Source organism: Suncus etruscus, chromosome X (genome assembly GCF_024139225.1).
Source record: "Suncus etruscus isolate mSunEtr1 chromosome X, mSunEtr1.pri.cur, whole genome shotgun sequence".
Lineage (NCBI taxonomy): Eukaryota > Metazoa > Chordata > Mammalia > Eulipotyphla > Soricidae > Suncus > Suncus etruscus.
The window spans coordinates 54464795-54489313 of record NC_064868.1 but is presented as its reverse complement, the minus strand read 5'-3'; the positions used below and the strand labels follow the sequence as shown (position 1 = coordinate 54489313).

Below are 24519 nucleotides of genomic sequence, written 5' to 3'. Positions count from 1 at the left end.
CAGTGCCATTTTAGTCCATCTTCTGTGGTTGGTGATCTTGGTCTTTGTGCTGAACCTAGGATAGGGCCTATTTTATTAGGGACTCTTTCCACCTCCTCTATTTGCACTGAAGCCTCTTTCCAGAGGGTGGGAAAGTTTTCTGCTATTATTTCCCTAGCTACTTGTTCTTTCTCTTTTCCTTATTCCTCCCCTCCTGGTATACCTTTAATTCTTATATTATTTCTTTTTTCTTTGTTCATTAAATATTGGACGTTTTCTTCCCGTGCTTTATCTTTTATTTCTTTTTTGGCTTCTTGTTTTTTGTTTGCAGTTTTTCTTCGAGTTCTTCTATGCACTTCTCCAACTGTGTGATTCTGCTCGTATGGCTATTTATGGTGTTTTTTATTTCCTTAAATTCCATTTGTATAGAACTCTCATGTTCTGTAATAGGTCTTCTTTAAGTTGGTTGATTTGTTCATCTATGTATTTCTTGTAATCACTGGGTAGTGATTCTTTCATTTTTTTAACCATGACTTCCATTTCTTTTCTCAAGGCTGCTTTTAGGTCTTCATCTATTGGGTCTGTGCTTTTTGGTGGACTTGAAAATTTGTTAGGATTTCTCTCCATGTTCCTGGATGTTAGAGTCTTCCTTAGTTTACCTATATTTTTTCATTTATTGTTTTGGCTTGGAGTGCAGTGCCTTCAGCTCACTTTTGCTACCTATGACGTGGGGCTGCTTCTTTTCTCTGCAGTGTGGCTCTAAGTGGGTACACTGGATGAGGTCACTGATGTTTGGACCCTCCCATGTCCTCTAGTCAAGCCTGATCAATTGCCTCCCCTTTCCTGACAGACAGTGCAGTTCTGCTTCTGGCCACAATGTTGGAGGGCCAAGCTGTGCGTAGATCGCTCACACTTCTCCCCAGTATCTGAGGGCCTGTGCCGCTGGGTTCCAAGACTGGTCGCTCTGAGAGCAGGTTGTCTGTTCCCTCTCCCCCCAGAATCTGAGTGCTGGGTACCACTGGGCTCCGGGGCCTGGTTGCTCTGAGCTCTGATTGCCTGCTCTCCTCCCCCCATGACCTGAGAGCTGGTCATCGTTGGGCTCCGTGGCCTGGTCATTCTGAGCTTCAGTTGCCTGCTTTCCTCCCCCCAGCACCTGAGAACTCCACACTCTGTTCTTAATCACAGTGCTGCGTCTATTTTCCTTTATATTTCAGGCCAAATGTATGTATGTTAATTCATGTTTGGCAGTTTTTTGAAAAAAAAATAGTTGAAAATATTGTAAAGTTGTCTGGAGTGGGCTGTATATGACACTCCCTTCTTATTCTAGGCCAGTTACATCTCATAGGATACAAAACCAGTCACATAAAAAGATAGGGACCTGTTTTATTCATATTAAGTAGCCTATGTAACCTATATGTTACCTATGACTGTGTCATGATTTCTTAACTATCAGAAATGAATGCTGGGGCCAGAGTGGCAGCACAGTGTTAGGGCATTTGTCTTGCATGCAGTTTACCCAGGAAGGATGTGGGTTTGATCCCCAGCATCACATATGGTCCCCTGAGCCAGGAGCAAATTCTGAGTTCAGAGCCAGGAGTAATCCTTGAGCATTGCCAGTTGTGGCCCAAAAACAAAAACTAAAAAAAGAAATAAAGCTCCTTTCAATTTACTGTTATCAAGAAGCATAGATAGATTGTATCCTTATAATACAAAGTGGCTGTTGGAACTTTAGCCATTAGGATATCTTTCTTTTAAAAAATATGTTATTTAAACACTGTGTTTACAAGTTGTTCATAATACAGTTCGGATTTTGTTACAATTGCAAAGTTGTTCAAGATTAAATTTCAGTCATACTGTGTAAAAACCCTTCACCTGTGCATATAGTCTACCAATAGGAAGATTCTCTCACATCCTTACCCACACCTGAGCTCACTCGCTCTCTCCCTTTTCCCCTTTAATTCACTGTGGTAAGCTTTCTTTCTTAAAAGACTTCTCAAAGGTTCTGCCCAATAATTATCCTTACATAGAATTGGAGTTGATCATATCTTGTAAAGATAGTCTTTTATTCCAGGTGGCATGGGATCCAGCTGAATTTAAGAGCTTCTTTAGGAAATGCGAAGAAAAAAATTTGTAAGGTATTGTGTCCAATATATTGGTTGTATGGAATAGTAAGTAATTAAATTTTCTTTTTGTGTCTTCACAGTGACTACAGATATGTGGCAGCTGCTCTGGCTGTTATGAGAAATGTGACTCAGCAGATCAATGAGCGCAAACGACGTTTGGAAAATATTGACAAGATTGCCCAATGGCAGGCCTCTGTCCTAGACTGGGAGGTAGGACTCTTACCAAATGGGGCATTGGGAAATTTAAATATCACATAAAGAACTTCACAATTTAGCCAAAGATGAAGAGAAATTCAGTTTGAAAAGCAGCATAGATACTAACTACTGAATTTTCTTTGGTTGGATTTTTTGGGGGCCCACACCCAGCAGCACTCGGGTATTACTCCTGGCTCTGTGCTCAGAATGCACTCCTGGCTGGGAGGACTATATAGAATGCTGGGGATCGAACCTGCATCCATTCTAGGTCAGGGCAAATGCCCTACTGCTGTGCTAACCCTTCAGCCTTGAATTATTTATTTTAATTTTTATGTAAACTATTGTGATTAAAAAAGTTATTCAGGAGCGAGAGCGGCAGCAAAATTGGTTGGCCATCTGCTTTGCATGTACTAACCTAGGACCCCCGGCATCCCATGTGGTCCTCAAGCCAAGAGTGATTTCTGAACACATAGGTAGGAGTAAACCCTGAGCATAACGGGGTGTGGCCAACCCCCCCAAAATGTTATTCATAGTTATATTTTAGACATACAATGTTTCAAGACCAACCCCAGATTAATGTCAACCTCCCTCTACCAATGTTTCCAGAGTCCTTCCCATGCTACCACCACTGCCCCAGCCTGCCATCATAACAGACAACTTTTTAAGTTTGGTTGTTAATGTTTGAGTCTCATAATTTCATTTTTTTGACTCAGGTATGGATATTTTGTTCTGTCCTTAACACCACTAATGCACCTGAGATCCATTCGTTTTTAAGTTGAATATGATTTAAAAACTTATTATCTGAAAAGAAATTTTATGTTTTGTTGAGTTTTTGTCTGAGGATGGGAAAATTGAAGAAATAAAATGAGGCAGAATTAATAGAATAGTAATTCTTTGACTCCTAAGATAGCATAATAGATTGATGCTCTGATACTATAAGCTTGCATAATACTTACAGCTTCCTTTTAGGAGGGCCTTCTTTGACTAAATTAGTGAGACAAATACTCATATCCTTTTTACAGTCGTTGGGACTACTATTTGGGATTCAGTTCCAGAATTGTTGCATCTAAGAAAATCTTCCAGGAATGTCTAAAAGAAACCCATGTTTTAGATGTCAGAACTAAAATGTCTGCCATATATTTATAATATGATGTTGAAGACTTCTAGAACCATCAGCATTACCAGGGATCTTAGCTGACTTCAATAAACCTATCCATACTTAAGGAGGCATATGCACAAACTCAAACACATACTTACATATATGCTACACACTCACATGACACACATATATTATGGTTGCAATAGTGGTGGAATTCATCAACAAAGTTAAAACTCACATCTAATTTTCAGTTTTTATGGAAAGGGAGTTTATTTTATATCTATAGCAAGGTGGTCTTGGTTCAGTTAATCTGATAAAATTATGAATGAACCTTTGGCACTCTGAATATGGTTCAAAATAGGCAAAACTATCTCTTATCCTCATCCACTTATAAAAGCTAGTGAATTAAATATAGAATGAATCTATTTTACCTCTAATAATTGTGAATAATTCCAGTGTGCCATTTTTACATAATCTTCCAACCTGCTACATTATATAATCCAATTGCTTAATTTTGTGATATAGAAGAGATTTGTTTCTCTAATAGAGTCTATATCTAGGCAAGTCAGCAACACTTCGTTGTGAGAGAAAACAAGTCCTTGTAAAGCTAAAGGTCAAGAAGCATTAAAAGGATTTTTTTCTCAGAAAGTACAATCAATTAAGGTGGCTCTAAGATAGGTTAACCAATTTCACTGATTCAAAAGAACAGAGGTGAAATGTAGACACCAGTAAATCAGAGCACTTGGCTAGAGAGCAGGAATATTTCTTTTCATATATGTGTTTCTGCTTCTCTCAATTTGGGTAATTTAGGCTGTCTCAAGTTTTCATTGCTGCTTCTAAAATCCCATATGACCTAAAGCTTCAATAGAAATTTTTAAATACAAATAAATAAGTAAAAGTATTACCTACATACATATCTGAGTAATAATATTTACCTTCAATCAGCTAATAGAATGCACAAGATTAACCTATTATGAAACACTGTACTTTCTGAGAAAATTTTGTCATTTACATTATATTTTTGTGGTGCTGAGCAGATAATGTAAAGCCACACACATACAAAGACAGTGTCTATAACTGTGCTTCATTTTAGTTACAAAAATGTTTGTTTCTCATTTGTTTTTGATGCTTGTTTGAAGATTCACATAAGTAGATCCACTTGACATGAAGAGAAATAAAACATACACATGGAAGCTTCTTTTTAGAAAAGTAAGATTTAGGGTTCGGAGTGATTGTATAGTGGGTAGAGCACTTTTCTGACACAGTGTCCAAACAGATCCCTCATATGGTCCCTGAAATACCACCAGGAGTAATTTCTGAGTGTGAAGCCAGGAGAAAATCCAGAGCACCACTGGGTGTGACCAAAAATGCAAAAAAAAAAATTTTTTTTTTACCAGACCCCAAGTTTGTATATTCTATTTGAGGATTTTTTTTTTTTGGCTTTTGGGCCACATCTAGTGATGCTCAGAGGTTACTCCTGGCTGTGTGCTAAGAAAACGCTCCTGTTTGGGGACCATATGGGACACTGGGGATCAAACCCAGGTCCTTCCTGGGTAGCCACGAGCAAGGCAAACTCCCTACCGCTGTACTATCACTCTGGCCCTATTTGTGGATTTAAATAAATATAATTATCATTCAAAGAAACCTTTGCCTTTGACAATAAAAGAAACCTTTGACAGACTACTTGTCTGTCAAAATTTACCTTAGAAGGATAAAATACAAAACATTGGGAGAAGCCCAACACTCATTATGAAGACAACAAAAGCATCTAATTAAGATTTAAAGTAGGGGCCGACAAGGTGGCGCTAGAGGTAGGGTGTCTGCCTTGCAAGGGCTAGCCAAGGAAGGACCACAGTTCGATTCCCCAGCATCCCATATGGTCTCCCCAAGCCAGGGGCAATTTCTGAGTGCTTAGCCAGGAGTAACCCCTGAGCATCAAACGGGTGTGCCCCCCCCAAAAAAGAAAAACAAAACAAAAACAAAAAATAGATTTAAAGTAGCTTAAGTGTAGATATTTTTGAGATCAGGAAATCAAACACAGAGCTGATGAATATATATACTGGTTTTGGAGCCACACCCGATGACACTCAGGAGTTAACCCTGGCTATGCACTCAGAAATCGCTCCTGAGTAATCTTCATATTGTTTTCTATAAGGGATTGACTGGATGGCATTCCCACCAGCAGTGAATGAGAGTTCCTTTCTCCCCACCTCTCTGCCAGAACTGATTGTTCTTGATCTTTGTAATGTGTGCCAGTCTCTGTGGCGTGAAATGGCACCTCATTGTTGTTTTCATTTGCATCTCCCTGATATTAGTGATGTGGAACATCTTTTCATGTGACTTTTGGCCATTTGTATTTCTTCTTTGAGAAATTGTTCGTTTCTTCTCCCTACTTTTGATGGTGTTAGATGTTATTTTTCTTTTACGTTCTGTCAGTAACTTGTATATCTTAGATATTAGCCCCTTGTCTGACTGATACTAGGTGAATAGTTTCTCTCATTCTGTGGGTGCCTTTTGTATCTAAGCACTATTTCTTTTGAGGTGCAGAAGCTTCTCAGCTTAATATAGTCCCATCTGTTTATCTTGTTTCCACTTGTATGGAGAATGCAGTTTTCGCCTTGAAGATGCCTTTAGTCTCAATGTCATGGAGTATTTTACCTACATGTTGTTCTATATACTTTATGATTTTACTCTGAAATCCATTTAGATTTTACCTTTGTGCATGGTGTTAGATGGAGGTCTGAGTTCGCTTTTTTGCCATAGGCTGACCAGTTGCTCCAACATCACTTGTGAAGAGGCTTTCCATGCTCCATTTTGCATTTCTTTCCCCTTTATCAAAGATTAATTGATTGTATATCTGGAGGACATTTTTTGAAATTGAGCTCCCATATGATCCAGCTATACCACGCCTAGGGATATATCCTAGGAACACAAAAATACAATTCAAAAATCCCTTCCTCACACCTATATTCGTTGGAGCACTATTAACAATAGCCAGACTCTGGAAACAACCAAAATGTCCTTCAACAGATGAAAGGCTAACACAACGGTGGTACATATATACAATGGAAAATTATGCAGCCATCAGGAGAGATGAAGTCATGAAATTTTCCTATACATGGTTGGACATGGAAACTTTTATGCTGAGTGAAATAAGTCAGAGGGAGAGAGATAGACACAGAATAGTCTCACTTATATATGGGTTTTAAGAAAAATAAAATACAGGGGCCAGAGTGGTAGCGTGGAGGTAAGGCATTTGCCTTGCATGCAGAAGGTTGTTGGTTCAAATCCCGGCATCCCATATGGTCCCCTGAGTCTGCTAGGAGCGATTTCTGAGCATAGAGCCAGAGTAACCCCTGAGTGCTGCCGGGTGTGACCCCCCCAAAAATAAATAAAAATAAAATAATTATTGTAATAAGGCCCAGAGATGAGGAATGGCCAGCTCATCTCAAAGAGGGGTGAGTGCAGTTAGAGAAATAATATACTAACAATTACCATGACAATGTAAATGAATGAAAGAAGTAGAATGCCTTCTCAAATACAGGCAGGGGGTGTGGGAGGAAGGAGATTGGAGGCCTTGTTGGTGGGAATGTTTCACCAGTGAAGGGAGGTATTCTTTTTGTGACAGAAACCCAACTACAGTCATGTTTGTAATCATGTGTTTAAATAAAGATATTATATTAAAAATAAATCTCTCCTGGCATGGGAGACCATATGGGATGCCGGGGATTGAACCCAGGTCTGTCCTGGGTCAGTGGCACTCAAGGCAAATGGCCTACCGCTGTGCTATTGCTCTACCCCCTATTTTTTTATTTAAAGAGTGGCGTTTTATAAAGTTATTCATAGCTGTGTTTTAGACTTAAAATGTTTCAGCACCAATTCTACTACCAGTGTCAACCTCCCTCCGCCAATGTTCCCAGAGTTCATCCCATACCATTACCCCAACCCATACTGCCATAAAAACATGCCTGTTTTAAGATTGGTTATTAATGTTTGGGTCTCAAGATTTCAATGTTGTTGACCCTGTGCTTTGGATATTTAATTCTGTCTTTTCTTAACATCACCAATCCACCTGCATAACTTTGGCCCTTCTCTACTGCTGTTTCACACTTGCTTTCTTCTTTTTCACTCAGTTTCTTTCTTTCTCCTTACTAAGAGTGGTTTTTTATATTTCCCCCATTTAAATAAATGGATTCCTTCATGCAGTATATTCTAAATACCACATGTAAGTGGTTTCATTCTGTATTCATCCTTTCTTATTCTCCTGGCTTACTTTATCATAATGGAAATTCCAGTTCATCTATGCTATAACAAATTGCATGATCGTATCATTCCTTATGGCTATGTAGTATTCCATTGTATATAAGTATCACATCTTCATTATCCACTTATCTAGGTTTATTTCAACTCTTAGATATTGTACTGAGTGTTGTAATGAATAGCATTGTGCATTTATCATTTTAGATAAATGTTTTTATGTCCTGAGAACAGATAAAAAACAACAAAGTTTATGTTAGTAATATATTCTTTGAAGATAAATTAAGTAGGGTAATAGACTAGAGTGAAACTTAAGATTTAGTATCCAGAGAAAATATTGCTGAGATAGCATTTGAGCACAATTGAAAGAAGTGAAAGACCTAGCCATACACTTTTCTTAGGGCAGTGCTTTGCAAAAGAAAGAACAAATAGCTTCTGAAAAAAATTGGGTTATTTTACTTTTTATATTCTTGAAAAATAATACTTGAGGGGCCAGATTGATAGTAGAGTGGTAGGGCAATTTTCTTGCATGCAGATTACCTAGATTTGATCCCTGACATCCCATTTACTCCCGCCAAGAAATCAGGAGTGTTTCCTAAGTATAGAGCTAGGAGTAATCCCTAAGCACTGCCAAGTGTGGCCCCAAAACAAAAAAATGTGGCCAGAGCTGTAAAATAAATTCCACATGTTGTGAGATCACCCCACAATCTGTATTTCTATCACCAGGTGGATGGGTCTGAAGAAGGTAGTGTAGCCACGAAGGACTAATCAACCAATCCAGTCAGAAAAGAATCATGGAGTCAGAGGCTTTTTGCCTCATGGTATCTGAGCATGCCAAGCCAGAACTACTATTTCTTTATTCTCCCATAACAAAATCCACCAGGATGGGGCAAGGTAGAGTGATCCAGGTGGGCTTTTACATATCAAAGGCTTTGGAGAAAAGCAAAAAGAAAATTGGGGAAATGCCTTATTTTTGGTTTAATATCTGGGTGTCATCTTATGTGGAGCAATAGTAAAACAGATAGGATGCTTGCCTTGCAAGTGGTCAATCAGGGTTTATTCCAGGAATGATACTTGACTGCAGAACAAGGACCTCAGAGTGTGACCCCAAAACCTAAAAACTTAGACACTCTGATATATAATGTTGTTAATAGAGTTTCAGTTATACAATGTTTAAAATCCAGGGAAAGATAAATAGGGCAGGATGTCAGATATTTGCTTTGAACATGGCTGACCTGACCTGAAATCTATCCTTGCATCACAGATGGTTTCTAGAGAATATCAAAGTGATCATTATGTGCAGAGCCACGTTTAAGTCTTGAGCATCAATTTGTGTGCCTCCCCACAAATATTTTCACCCGGTCCCCATCAATAATGTTTGCTTATTTCCACCAATATCTCAACCTGTCAGCTCTGCTTTAGTAGTAGCCTTATTGTTCTGAATTATTATAATATGGTTCACATGTTTATGATTTTATCTGTACAATTACCTCACCATTACCAAAGTGCCCGATCAGTGCCCCTATGTCAGAATTCTTCCAAGTCACCTGATAATTCATTAGAAGCTCACCTGCAGTTTTGAACATGGATAGAGAGAATCTGGGCCTGCCTTTCTCATTTGGGCAAATTACTTCCATTTTTTCTTATTTTTGTTTTGATGGTAATAGCTAAGCATTACTTATTGGGTTGTGTATTAATAGGAATATATGACAGAGTGTAGTTGAGATTTTATTTATACTTTCCAAATATAAATTTATATTTTTGAAGAGCTTACACTGTGGTTGTATTTTTATATACTTGATGGAGAAGCATATCAACTTCTTTCTTTAAAAGCAGTTTATTTATTGATTTGATTGTTGGTTTGGGGGCACAAACGGTGATGCTCAGGGGTTATTTCTGGCTCTGTTCTTGGAAATCACTCCTGACAGGCTTAGGGGACCATATGGGATGCCAATAATTGAACCCAGCTCCGTTCAGGATTTCCAACATCCAAAGCAAATGCCCAACTGCTGTGCTATCTCCACAGCCCTGCATATCAAGTTCATAAAATAGAATTTAGGTCTCTTGACTTACATACTTTCAAAAAAATTTTGAGTTCCACCATTGTTAATGTCTATTTTAGCATGTAATGTCTTTAGAGACCACATTTTCTTTTCTTAATTTTTATTGTGGCCAAAGTGAATTGCAAATTTTACACAGTGATATTTAAGGTACACAGTGACAATAAATGAGGGCCTCTTCACCATCAGTGTTGTCCTCCCTTCATCCCAGTTCCCAAGCATATATCCCTTACCTCCCTCCTTTATCCCCCAGAATGCTAGTGTAACTAAAAGCATATATATTAACACTATTGTAAACCAATTTTTTTGCAATTCCAGATATTTTTACTAGTGGTTTCTTAAAGGTTTAGAGTCAAAGGAGCACTGTAAAAACAATGTTAGAGTGGCAATTATTGTTTGCATGGACCCACCAAAGTATGGGGTCATGGAAAGGAATAACTCTGGCCTAAGTACAAGGAGACCCTAACCCTGAAGTTTCCTGACATAAGACCATTTCTAGACTCCAGGCAAACTAGTTTGTCCAATCCCGGTCATTGTCTGTAGTGCCCATACAGTTATATTTTTCACAGTCTCTGTTGTTGGTATCATGTTTCTACATTGAAGGTCCTGGAATCTGTATGTCCTACACTGAAGTCAGGATGGTGTGGAGCGGTATCTAATTTCAACTCACAATTAAAGGGCAATGCAGAAAGCCCTGTCCAGTATGCAGGTTGTTGTTGTTGCTTAAATATTCTCAGTGTTAAGGGAAGACTCTTTTGAGTAAATCGATGTCAGAGCAGCAGTAGGGTCTTCTCTGGTAGAGGATTGCTTCCAGGTGATGTCATAGACAACTTTGGATGTTTCATAGATGGCTTCCCTGGTTCAGGGATGACTGGAAAATGCCCAAACCTCTGAGGCCTGTGCCAGGTCATCATGTCAATGTTCAGGGTGTAAGGTTCCATTGCACCACAAGATTTTTGTGTTCCTATCTCTATTAGATACGAACTTATTCGTATGTATAGTATTTTCCACTTTAATATGCCCATGCAAACAAGGATTAATGCCACCTGGCATTATCAGTGCATAAGGGGGCCGCAAGAACAAGTCCAACAATACCCGTGACCTGGTTCAAACATAAGCATTAAACTGAGGGACTCTTTCACCAAAATTCCTTATTGAACAGTTCACAAAGAGGAATAAAGATAAAAAAGTTGGGAAAATAAACAATCTAACTAAAGACAGTGGACATAATTGTCACCATTTAAGAAAATTTGTGTGTTCCCATCTCCATAAGATAAGAATGTGTTTGTATACAATTTCCCATTTTAATGTGCCTATGCAAAGAAAGAATAGCATCACATGGCGAGATTGGTGCCTATGGGGATGCTGGAACAAGTCCAACAATCCAATTGACTTGGTTCTTATATAAACATTAAATGGAGGGACACTTCTACAAACTTCCTTATTTAACAGGGAAGGAAAGATAGAGAGGTACTCTTTCACCAAAATACCTTATTGAACAATTCACAGAGGAGAAAAGTTAAAAAGTGGGGAAAATAAACTATTTAACTTAAGACAGTGGACCCCATTTTCTATTACAGTTTCACCTTTATAGCTATATTTTACTTTCTACATATTCAAAATAATATAACAAAAATAGATGTCTTATGGACTAATCTGTATTTAGCATTATAAGAAATATACACTCAAATTTTTATCTTATTAATAGAAAATATCTCCATGGTTCTCATTTAACCTCTTCCTCTCTAAGTCTTAGACTTCTGAAGGTTCTATACTTTTATAAAAAAAAAAAACTCTTGAGGGGGGCCGGAGAGATAGCATGGAGGTAAGGCGTTTGCCTTTCATGCAGGAGGTCATCGGTTCTAATCCCGGCGTCCCATATGGTCCCCCGTGCCTGCCAGGAGCAATTTCTGAGCCTGGAGCCAGGAATAACCCCTGAGCACTGCCGGGTGTGACCCAAAAACCAAAAAAAAAAACTCTTGAGGATAATATTTACCTCAATCTTAGGGTCTGACTGAACTAGTATCTTGAGTCATGATATGGACCATGCTTACGTAAGTCTTATTATTGGAAACTGTTTACAGTGAATTTCCATTTTCTTTCCTATTCCTTAGGTTAGAACAAAAGATATACTTAGGATTCCTACTATTTCTCTATTCTACTACCCTACCTTGAATATTTGTATCTGATTATTTTTGAGAAGATGCACGTGACCTTATCTCTAACTTTGATTTGATGACTTTGTCTATATGGTTGAGATATAAGACCTTAACGACCATCCTCACACACTCCATTTAACTTCTGGTAAAACAGACAAAAAAGGAAAAGAAGTGACCATATAATGATTTTATGGCCAACATAATGAAGAGGCAAGAATGAGGATATTTACTACAGAATTACATGATTTGACTTGGGACATGGATTTCTTTTGGGGGGTAGGTGACATGGATTTCTAAGCTAACTAACTAAATTATTCACTGGCCACTTAACTGACATTGAACTACAAAGAAAAAGAAAATTATGAACCCCATGGTTAGTGTAGAACTAAGAAGACTCAGAATAAGACTATCTAGCATCATAATTAAGTGATACCATCCAGTGTTTTTCCTTCTTCTGACTCTTCTTAACCAGATATTTTTCAGTTCTATCAAAACTGAAGCAAAATGAATGAATTCTTTATTCCATGGAGGTGCTAATTTAACTCATTTGTGGTCTGAATGATGGAATTCAAGGGTTTTTTGTTTGGTATGGTTTTTGGAATTCAAGGTTTTAAAAGCTAATAATGTCATCAATGTTGACCTAAGAACATAAGAAGAAGTACAAAAAGAATGAAAAGGCAAGGTGGTAGTCTGAAGTAATAAAGTAATTGATGTAGGTGGAATATAGAGAGGACCACAGCTATGAAGTTACTATAGAGGGGTGGTATAATTATATATCAAAATCACAATTGAAATAAGAGCTAAATACCACAAATATCAATCTTAAATATGTGACTGTCATACACTGTTCATGTATTGGCAGGACCAATATCATTAAAATGACAATACCCCCCAATTCATTGTAAAAATTGTACAGATCTAATGCAATCTCTCTAAAGATACCCATGACATTATTCAAAGATGTGGATCAAATACTCCTAAAATTCATATGGAAAGTACCAACAAATAGCTAAAGAATTCTTGGGAAAAGGAATATGGGAGGCATTACTTTCCCCAATTTTGTATTACAATTGTATTACAAAGCAATAGTTATTAAAACAGCATGATATTGGAATAAAGACAGATCCTCAGATCAGTGGAATAGACTTGAGTTTTCAAAGAATTCCCCGAACATACAATCAATTAATTCTTGATAAAGGGGAAAGAAATCCAAAATGGAGCAAGGAAAGCCTCTTCAAAAATTGGCGTTGGCACAACTGGTTAGCCACTTGCAAAAAAGTGAACTCAGACCCCCATCTAACACCATGCACAAAGATCAAATCCAAATGGATTAAAGACGTTGATATTAGACCTGAAACCATAAGGTATATAGAACAATATGTTGGTAAAAAAAAAAACACTCCATAATATTGAGACTAAATGCATCTCCAAAGAGAAAATATCACTCTCCAAACAAGTGGAAGTGGAGATAAATGGATGGTACTATATTAAGCTGAGAAGCTTCTGCACATCAAAAGAAATAGTGTCTAGGATACAAAAGCCACCCACAGAATGGGAGAAACTATTTACCCAATACCCATCAGACAAGGGGCTAATATCAAAAATATACAAGCTACTAACAGAACTTAACAAGAAAAAACATTTAATCCCATCAAAAAAAATGGGGAGAAGAAATGAACAGACACTTCCTCAAAGAAGAAATACATATGGCCAAAGACACATGAAAAAATGCTCCACATCATCAGGGAGATGCAAATCAAAACAACAATGAGATACCATCTCACACCACAGAGACTGGCACACATCACAAAGAACAAGAACTAGTGCTGGAGGAGATTGGAGAGAAAGAAACTTATTCACTGCTGATGTGAATGCCATCTAGTTTAGCCTTTATGGAAAACAATATGGATATTTCTCAAAAGACTGGAAATTGAGCTTCCATATGATCCAGCTATACTATTCCTAGGGATATACCCTAGGAACACCAAATTACAATTCAAAAATTTCTTCCCCACACCTATATGCATTGAAATGCTATTTACAATATCCAGGCTCTGGAAACAACCAAGATGCCCTTCAACAGATGAATGACTAGAGAAATTGTGATACACATACACAATGGAATATTATGCAGCCACTAAAAGAGATGAAGTCTTGAAATTTTTCTATACATGGATGTACAGAGTGAAATAAGTCAAAGGGAGTGACACAGAATAGTGTCACTCATCTATGAGTTTTAAGAAAAATTAAAGACATTAATATTATAATGCCCAAAGGTAATATAGGTGAGGGCCAGAAGGACTGGATCACAATATGAAGCTCACCACAAAGAGTGGTGAGTGCAGTTAGGGAATCTCACTACACTAACAAATATCATGACAATCTTAATGACTGAGAGAAGTAGAATGCCTGTCTAAAATATATGTAGGGGTGGAGAAGGAGGGGATCATTGGTGGTGGGAATGTTGCACTGGTGAAAGGGATGTTCTGTTTATGATGAAAACCAACTATAATCATGCTTGTAATCATGGTGTTTAAATAAAGATTTTATTTAAAAATATGACTGTCAAGGAGGCAGTCTGTAGAGTGGTGGAGAGTGGAATGTGAAGGAACGTGGGGATACTGCTGGAGAAAAGTTCATAATGGTGGTGAGACTGGTATTGCAACACAGCATGCCCCAAGCTCAATACTGAATACTTTTCTAAATCATATTGCCTTAATACAAATTTAAATATGTATTTAAATTTATTTTTTATAAATCACTGTGATTTAAAAGTTATTCATAGTTACATTTTAGACATAAATGGTTTTAGCACCAATCTAACCTCCAGTGTTAACCTTCCTCCACTAATGTTTCCAGAGTCACTCCATACCGCCACCACCACATCAGAGACTATCACCAGACCAGGAACCTTTCATAATTTGGTTGTTACAATTTGAGTCTCAAATTTTTATTGTTTTTGAATCCGTGTCTTGAATTTTTTTTTTTTTTTTTGGTTTTTGGGTCACACCCGGCAGTGCTTAGGGGTTACTCCTTGCTCTATGCTCAGAAATCGCTCCTGGCAGTTTCGGGAGACCATGTGGGATGCCGGGATTCAAACCACCATCCTTCTGCTTGCAAGACAAACACCCTACCTCCATGCTATCTCTCTGGCCCTGACTCCGTGTCTTGGATATTTAATTATTTCTTTACTTAACATCATCAACACACCTTATCCTTGTCCTCTGTTATTTTAGATGTCATACTCTGTCTCCACTCATCTCCTTTCCTTCTCCTGATTACACTTTGGCCAAGACAGTGCTAGAGAACCCCCAATCCACCTTTGTATTCCATCATGCAATATTCTAAATATGATATATAAATGATATCTTCCAGATTGCTTTATTTAACATATCTTCCAATTTTATTCATGATGCATTTAATTAGAGATATAATTACAGAAGACTGACTTTGACAACCACAACTGAGCAGAACTTTTCCTGGGACCATGCCTGGAGCCTGTAGTTAGTCTCATGACAATATGCTTCTAGGGTAGAGACACCCTATATCTCTTACGCCAAGGATATATTTTTATAATTTCCCCAAATTTTACTGTGCCTCTGAAAAAAAAACTTGCCACATCTGCTCCCCATTTATTTAAATTTTATTTATATTTGTAGCTTCTAGATAGAGGCTTCCATAGAACATGAATCATCTTGTTTTGCCTCATATTTATATGTCTTCCTACAAACTGCGAAAAGGAAAAAAAGTGTAGATTGGGGGCCTGAGCGTGGCGCAGCAGTAAAGCATTTGCCTTGCACTAGTCTGACCTAAGATGGACTTCGGTTCGATCCCCTGGTGTCCCATATGGTCCCTCTAGCCAGGAGCGATTTCTGAACGCATAGCCAGGTGTAACCCCTGAGTGTCATAGGGTGTGGCCCAAAAACAAAAAAAAAGTCTTTGGAACCAAGGGGCCAGATGGTCTCAGGAACATAGAGTGGAAATATAAAAAATAGTCAGCCCTAAATACCCAAACCAATGTCAATTACAGTAGATTCAAGAGACCCAAATTGTAACAAACTATACACAAAATGGACCTGTTAAGCTAGTAGTCCAGGGGGCTAAGGGTAGGAGTATGGGATACATGCTGAGAACTATGGTGGAGAGAGGTCAACACTGGTGATGGGAATGGCCTTAATTCACTGTCGCTATGTAACTGATCCACAACTGTGAAAGACTTGTAATTCACATTATTCTCAATAAAATATGAAAAAAAGAAAAGAGCAAGAGAGAGAATTAAAATGTCTGCCCCAGAGGCAGGCAGATGGGCGTGGATAGGAGGGAAGAGGGCATCAATGAGAATTAGAGGTAAATTGAGGACATTGTGTCAGAAAATACACACTAGTGGAGGTTGTTGTACATTGTATGACTACCATAATCAGCAACTTTATACGGGGAAAAACTGTATTGTGAATAACATTGTAACCATGTTGTTGAAATAAAAAATTAAAAAAGAAAATGTGGTACAATATATATAAATATATATTAAACTTTAAAAATTATGTACCATATACGTGACATATACTATCAGTCAATTGAGTCCTGGATCACAGTTCATTGTTTCTACAATAACATACACATAACCCATGCCCATGACGTTGATGTGTTGGTCCAGGTTTAGTCCTGTCTTTGAGTCAGGAATCATTCCTGGTCACTTCTTGTACTATATGTGGTTCCAGATAAAACTATGTCATCAATATGCAATGGAAATTTCTAACCTGGTTCACTATTGCGTCAATGTCTAAAATAATTTACATGAAGAACAAATAACTTTAAGTCAGTGACTGTCTTCTGATTTTCTCCTTTGTGATTACTATTGTAAATTCCTTGTCTCTTTTCTTAAGTGGGAAGCAAAGAGATTTCTACCAGTTGCTTATCCCTATGTTTTGTTAAAGGAAGGCTAGGAAACCAACGCTGGGGTTAAATGCCAGAGAATAAATATATTTATCATGAAATAGAAAAGGAAGGAAAGAGAAAGGGGGAAGGTGAGAGGAGGGAGCATCATAGCAGTTGATTGTTCTACAACTAAATGATAATTAGCATATAAGAACTAAAGCAATTCAGGATGAAATGGCTCATTTTCTCAGGCAAGAAATAGTGTGAGTCATTCTACTTTCAGAAATCTTTTATAGATATATTTCTAGCAATCTTTGCCCCCTTTCTTCTCCCCCCCCCCGCTTTCTGTGTTCTACCCTTGCTGGAGTCTTTAATCAGCTATAGGTGTCTCCAAGAAAGTTAGAAACTCCCTCTTTTATACCTTCTCACTTTTGTATATCCTTCTCAGGGTGAGGACATCCTAGACAGGAGCTCAGAGCTGATCTATACTGGGGAGATGGCCTGGATCTACCAGCCCTATGGTCGCAACCAGCAGCGGGTCTTCTTCCTGTTTGACCACCAAATGGTCCTCTGCAAGAAGGTAACTCCAGTTCCTTCATCTCTGGGGAAATTGGCAACTCAGATGACACCATTGTTTCTATCATGCCCAGTGAATTAAACAATGGCAACTAGGTAAAAACTGGACTTTGTCAGAAATTTCATATAGGTGTCACTGTTATGAAATGGATATCACAGGCAGGTTAGACTTAAAGGCAGTGAGTCTAAAGGTGGTACATTTTACCTTGGTATGCTTTACCCTTACTCTTCTATCTCTCATGGGAATAATTTTTGCTTAATTCTACATAGAATTGATAGTTGTTAGTTGTTTCTACCAAGAAAATATTGAAATACCTCTGTAAAATTTAGATAATATGTTTTAGTTCCCTTCTAATTCTGTGGCCATCTGATCACTTTCTGCCTTAGGAAACAACAAAGGGATTAAATTTTCACCCTTGAACTTGTGGTAAGGGAATTCTCCCTGTTCACCCATTTTCTACAGAAACTAATTATGTTCCTTATAATTTGATTCTAATTTCCCTGTAATAATTTTGAAGAAAGTATTTTTTAACTCTTTTCATTAAGCCCAAATAACAGTGTTAGTGCTGGTATTTTGATTTTTGTCTTTGGCAGGAAAGGAAATAATACTTTCAGCCTACATAGGATTCTGTTTTCTCATCTCCCTTTGTATCGGGAGTTCAAGGCACTTTGATACTAGGGAAATATTGAGAAGAAACTGGAAACAGTACATCTAAAAGGGAAGGAGAAACCAAATAATTCTTAAGAGTTATTGTTCAAATTCACCCTCCTATTCTCATTCTCTTTCTCCGTATTCCATTGGCATAGACCTCATGAGAGGACTCATGAGTCATAAAATAGATGAAATATTTCTGCAACAGAAATAAAACACATTATTCTTTATGTGTGCTATATGTAGTATTATATCTTTGTCACTTTGTCTTTACAAGGAGATTTAGGAAATAATTTAAGCTTTCCTAGAAAAAACGCCAGTGTTTAGGCATCAGCTGTGATTGCCATCTTTTAAAGCAGTAGCCAGCAAATTAATGGTGGTGATAATAGCCTGTGTTTAGTTTTTTTTTAATCCAGGTTACTTCTTATTTCCCTCAAACTCTTTCAAAGATTTCTGTAAAATAAAAAGGCACAGTTTTTTTGTGGGTAATTTAGAGAGTCAATGAATTTTTGCACTGCTTAAATTAAGTCCCAATCAACATATGCACATACTTCCCACTGATGTTCCTTTCAGAAAAGCCAGACTCACAGTGACACAGAAAATACACTTATATAAAATAAAGTTCTGCTAAATTAGACATCTCTTAGCAAAGGTAAAATACATAATGCGTAAAATGTGAACATCAGCTCTTTGTCTTTAGGAAACATGGCCAAGAGCCAGGAAGAAAATAATGAGGCAACTGTGATGAATAAAAGATGTTTCTCAGACAAGGGAAAATAAAAGGAGACAAAAACTTAATGATGTGTCAACAACCGATTCATTAGTATTACTCAGTTAAGGAGAAATAGGAAGTCAAAGCAAGTATATGGAATGGCATGATGTCTGAAATAAGTAACAGGTATTAAAATAAAACTTTGAAGCATAAATTCTGAAGGCCTCCTTCATGAGAAGTCTTCTTATTCTTGAAAGAACTAGTTTTTCTCTTCAAATCAAAGCTCATATTATCTAAACTATAAATACCACTTACTTTGTACATCTGTACCTTATTATTTCTGTTTCACCAGAGAACGAGAAGCTATATTTTTAAATCTATTAAAGTTATATGTTTGTATTGCAGTTAAGAGGTCAAGAATTTTTATTTTTCACATATGATGTGCCTTCATACCCAATATGGAGTAAACCTGAGAAATGAACAAGAGGCCAAAAAAAGGTATACAAAGAGATGAGGTCTTTAGTGCACTTGTTTGTTGAAGAACTTCTTAACATTAGTACAAAATACTTTCTTTTTTTTTATTAATTATTTTTTTTATTATTTTAATTATGACAACAAAGATGCAAAGAAAGAGGACAGGGTAAAGTTACAGTGGAAGCCCAATCACCCATAAACAGGATTCTCAGTAGTTCCATCGATGATATCCCAGCCTTGAACTTTCAGCCAAAGAACATTAAGAAAAACAAAACTGAACCCATGTACAATACAATTACTTTGTCCCTCAAATCCCCAGTTGTAGTACATATTGTTTCTTAGCAGCACACCATATAATCTAAAGATATTAGACTTATGTAACTCTTTAAACATTGAGGGCAAAGTACATTTATCTAGTTCCATGCACATGCTTACTAGTTTAAGTTAACCTCAAAAGTTTTAATGGGTTGTTTTTCTTAAGGATTGGAGTCAAGAGAACATAGTAAAAAACGATATTAAAGTGGCATTTGTTTGCATAGGCCCACCAAAACATAAGGGACATGGAAAGACAAATTATGGTCTAAATACATGGAGACCCTACCCCTGAAGTTTCCTGGCACAGGACTGACTCTAGGCTCCAGGCAAACTAGTTTGTCCAATTCAAGTCATAGTCTGTAGTGGCAATACACCTCCATTCCTCACATAGTCTCTGTTGTTGGTATCATTCTTCTGTATTAAAGATCCTGGAGTCTGCATATCCCATATTGCAGTCAGGATGGTGCAGAGCATCCTCTCGTTTCACCTCACACTTAAGGGGCAATAGAGAGAACCATGTCCTGTAGAGCAGGTCATCGTTGTTGTCATGTCTTCTCGCAGGTCATTGTTGTTGTCACGTCTTCTCAGTGTAAACGGAAGTGTCTTATTAGGAGGTCGATGTCACACCCTTGGTAGTGTCTTTCCTGGTAGAGGACTGCTTCCAACTGTTGCTATAAAAGACCTTGGATGTTTCGTAGATAGCTTGCCTGGTTCCAGCGTGAATGGAGAATGCCCATTCAACTGAGGCCTATGCCAGGTCATTATATCAATATTCAGGGTGTAAGGTACCAAAATACTTTCATATTGAGGTAGAGCTAGAAAAAAAAAGGCAAGGCTTTCTAAAAAGGAAATATCACTGAGATGAAATTATCAAAAGAAAGGCACTGAAAAATGAGGATACGGATTATACAAGTAAGGTATTCATATCAGATACAAAATTTAAAAATATACATAAAACTAATTTTACATATAAAATGAGACTATATTAATCTTTATGGTGAGCTTATATTTGAAAGTGTGGAAACATTGACTCAATAATGTATATAAAGTAACAGTTTACAAATATAATGTAATATTCAACAAAAGTGGCCAAAATAGTTTCATAAACCCTAAGACTTGTCAAATTTAGTTTTAGAACATTTTCAAACTATCAGCTATTTTAAAAGATCTGTTCAAGGAACAAAAATACCCTGAAATTTAGTTAGGCCATTTAGTGTTAATGAAGTAACACAAAACTTTTATTTTAAGGACAAATGGAAACAAACCTGTTAAGGAGGGAAATGAACCCCAAAATGTCCAAGGTTGCAATAAGAACTTGCTCTGAATTAATTATGCTGCATTTTATGCTGCATTTATTGAGCTTCCTGTTATATGTTACCCATCTGTTTCTTCATGGAGTTCTCAGTCTAGTGAACTTTAAATATAATGTATTTTTAAGACATTATCCATCTGTTCATTTATATATCTATATCACTGAACTCAAATCATTCTTAGGCTTCCCAAATGAAAACTACTGTAGTTCAGCAGATCATCAGAGGCAGAAGAACTATAAGAACATTATACATGGATTCGAAAATGTATGATGTTTTGAAACATAAGAAATCATGGAAAGTGTAGATTTTAATACATAATATGAACTACTATGTACATTGTTCTGTTCTAAGATCTTCATATTTGTTAATTCAATTTCATCCTTAGAATAAACATGAGATAGGTATCATTATAACTCTGATTTTAAATTAATGTAAAGTGATGAGCAGAAAACTTACTTAATGGGCCCAAGGTGATACACAACAGTAGAGTCAGAAATTGAATGCAAATAAGCTGTATCCAGAATCTGTACTGGTAACCATCATTGAACTAGTTATAACTTGGCAAAATATTTTAGATAGCCTATAGATGTTAAAAACAGATGGCAGTAATGACATTGGTTCAGAAATGGTTTCCAAAGAATAAACCTTGTCAAATAATTCAATTTATCTCCTACCAGTATTAGACTAGATGGTAAGAGGATGGTACTTGCTAAAAAATGTGGATGTCAGTCTATCATTTCATATTAATCCATTTTTCTTGTAAGACAAAGCAACATAGTGTCAAATCATTAGACTAAATTATACACTTTCAGTCAGACAGTTCATGGATCATTAACCAATGTGTAACTGTAAAAATGTATATTATTTATCTGCATTATAGATGTATATAGAAAAAATATACATACAATGATAGAGGATAACTTCTATTTTAATATCATGGGTGAGCTTCAAGTGTGCTGTATTAAGTTAAATAAGATAAATAAAAATATTTTATGGTATTATGTATATGTTAAATCTGAAAAGTTAATAAGAGCAGATAATATAATGTCAGTTTTCATGGGAAGTGGAATGGGGGAAATAGAAAGATACATATCAAGGAGTAAAATTTATTTAGGATGAATATGTTTTAGAAAGCATGGGAATTCTGGTTAACACTGCTGTTATATTGGAATTTGCTAAAATGAATTAATAGATATGTTAATTAGCTTGACAGTGGTGCTAGTACACAATAAGTTCCTGGAGCAACTGAAAAGTGGGTAGGAAAATTGCTTTGCATGTGGCTGATCCAAGTTCAATCTTTTGAACCACATGCTTCACCAAACAGCATCAGTAGTGATCCCTGAGAACTTCTGGACATGTCCAAAAAACCCAGCAAAAATAGAAATAGTGAACTCACCATTATTAAGTAACATATAGAAATTCTGGTATCCTCAAAATAAAAATATGTACACTAGATCTGTAATATGGGAATAACAAAGACAAATTCTACATGAGTGCTATGTTCTTTTTTATTTGAGGGGCAGACCTAGAGACACTCAGAAGTTACTCCTGGCTCTGCACTCAGGAATTACTCCTGGAAGTTCTTGGGGGACCATATGGCATGGCAGGAATTAAACTGAGGTTAATTACATGAAGTGACCATAGTCACTTTAACCCCAGCCCTATGTTCTTTACCATGATAAATACAGAAAATCATGGGATATAGGCTATGAGGAAATAATACCACAAATAAAGAGATAGAGAAGACATTTACTATATGTGAGACAGGCTATGATACTGAATCCTCTATCCCCCAGATTAAAATATCAAAAACGTTGTACACAATTTCTTAAATTATCTTACTAAATCTGCTGAATATTGATGCTATGTTCAAGTAGCTTCCAAGTGTTTTAATTTAGTTATGCTATGAATGGTGTAGGGTTTATTTAGAACAATGGATAAGGCTAGAACCCAGGCACTTGTATCTATACACTAGAGATCTCTTAGAAATGTAATGTCATATGAATAGAATGAGTAGAATGGAAAAGAGCTAGGTCGTATCATATTATAAATAATCTTATTTAGGCAGGGAACTTGTGAAAACACAAATAACATATGTGGTCTGGAGCAGTTAGGGCTTTGCTTTGCATGCAGTTGGCTCAGGTTCAGACCCTGGCACTACAATTGGTCCCCAAAGTACCACCAGAAGTGATACATAGGTGGGGATACAGGACTACGCCCTGAAGACTTCTGGGTGTGGCCAAAAATAGCATCTATGGTAAGCATCTATCCACCATGTTTCTATGAGAATACTTAGACCACCATTATCAGCATATAGGAATTATATGCAAAAGGTGTTGGGGAATCACATTAGTAGACTGAAGCTTGGAATTTCTGCTCCAGGTGGCCAGGTATCACCACATTGTAAAGCACCTGGGACAAGAGGAATTACAGAAGTCAGAACTGGAGGTTTTCCAGCTAGATTATTGAGAGAAGTATGTAGGCTCAGCTAAAGAGGTAATAGTTTTGTGTTTCTAGATTAGTCACCTGGATAGCATATTACACCATAGTGTGAGCCACTTGTAAACAAAGGTCTGACAGACATAAGAACTGGAGACTTTCTATCCTGGAGAATTAGAGGCAGTGCTGCAACATAGCTAAAATCATAAGTCTCACTTAGTTTATCTGGTGTTGAAATTTCAGCTCCAGGATGGCAGGTCCACCCACATTGTGACACACCTGGGATTAGAGGGCTAAAAGAATTCACAAATGGAGCTATTCTGAGCCAGGAGCTTTGGACAGGGCAGCAACATAGCTAAGTGGGGCTAGGATCTCAAGTTAGTAGACAGGATCTTGCCGTTTTAGCTCCAAAAAGAACATTTCTAACCACAGCATGACTCACCTGGAATCAGAGGGACTAACAGAAAACAGATCTGGCAGCTTTCTGGTTCAGGGGCTTGTGGGATGGGAGGATGATGGCACAGAATAAAGGGATTAGTGTACCATGTTGGTAGGGTGGAACTTAAAGTTTTATATCCAGTATGAAGTTCCCACACACAACATGAAGTACCTGAGATCATAGGGCTGACATACATCAGAAATGGATACTTTCTATGCAAAGGGCTTGAGGCAGGGCAACAGCACAGATAAATTGGTTGGGGACCCACAATGTTAGAGAAGCTTGCCGTTTCAGCTATAGCAGAGCATATTTCTCACACACAGAATAATACATCTGGGATCTAAGGGGATAAAGACATCATATCTGAAGGCTTTCTTCCCTGGGGCTTGAGCACAGGGATGCTGCACAACTAAAGAGGCTGGCACTTCAAGTTTGTAGGCTATGGCTTAGAGTTTCAGTTGTATAAAGGTAAGTCCCATCCACAAAGTGATGCACCTGGGACAAAAGAGCTGACAGATTTCAGAACTGGTGACTATCAGGCCCGGTAGATTAAATACAGGGTCACATAGTAGATAAGTCATTAGGGGCCAATGGTGATAGACTGTAGCTTGTAGTTTAGCTAAAGAAAAGCAAGTCCCATCTACAGCATGATTCATGTGAGATCAGAGAGTGTACAGACATCAGAACTGCTACTTTCTGGCCCAGTGTGGTGTTGCAGCAAAAGAGCTTACACCTTGATAGAATGAAGCTTGCAGCTTGAGATTCAGGAGGGCAAGGCTTACCCACAGTGTGATCCTCCTAGAATCAGAGGGTTTATAGATATGAGAAATAGCAACTATCAGATCTGGAGGT

At 37.4% G+C, this 24519-nt stretch overlaps 1 protein-coding gene across 6 annotated transcripts in view; it reads left to right on the top strand.

The window, feature by feature from the left end:
• ARHGEF9 (Cdc42 guanine nucleotide exchange factor 9) overlaps positions 1-24519 on the top strand; it is a 601826-nt gene that overhangs the window by 438887 nt on the left and 138420 nt on the right. For 5 of the 6 annotated variants that reach the window (XM_049767262.1, XM_049767264.1, XM_049767263.1 and 2 more), the window contains exons 6-7: positions 2183-2312; positions 17196-17327. In XM_049767262.1, coding sequence (XP_049623219.1) covers positions 2183-2312; positions 17196-17327 — 262 coding nt within the window. The remainder of the gene's footprint in view (positions 1-2182; positions 2313-17195; positions 17328-24519) is intronic. The other variant, XM_049767266.1, reaches the window with a different exon arrangement.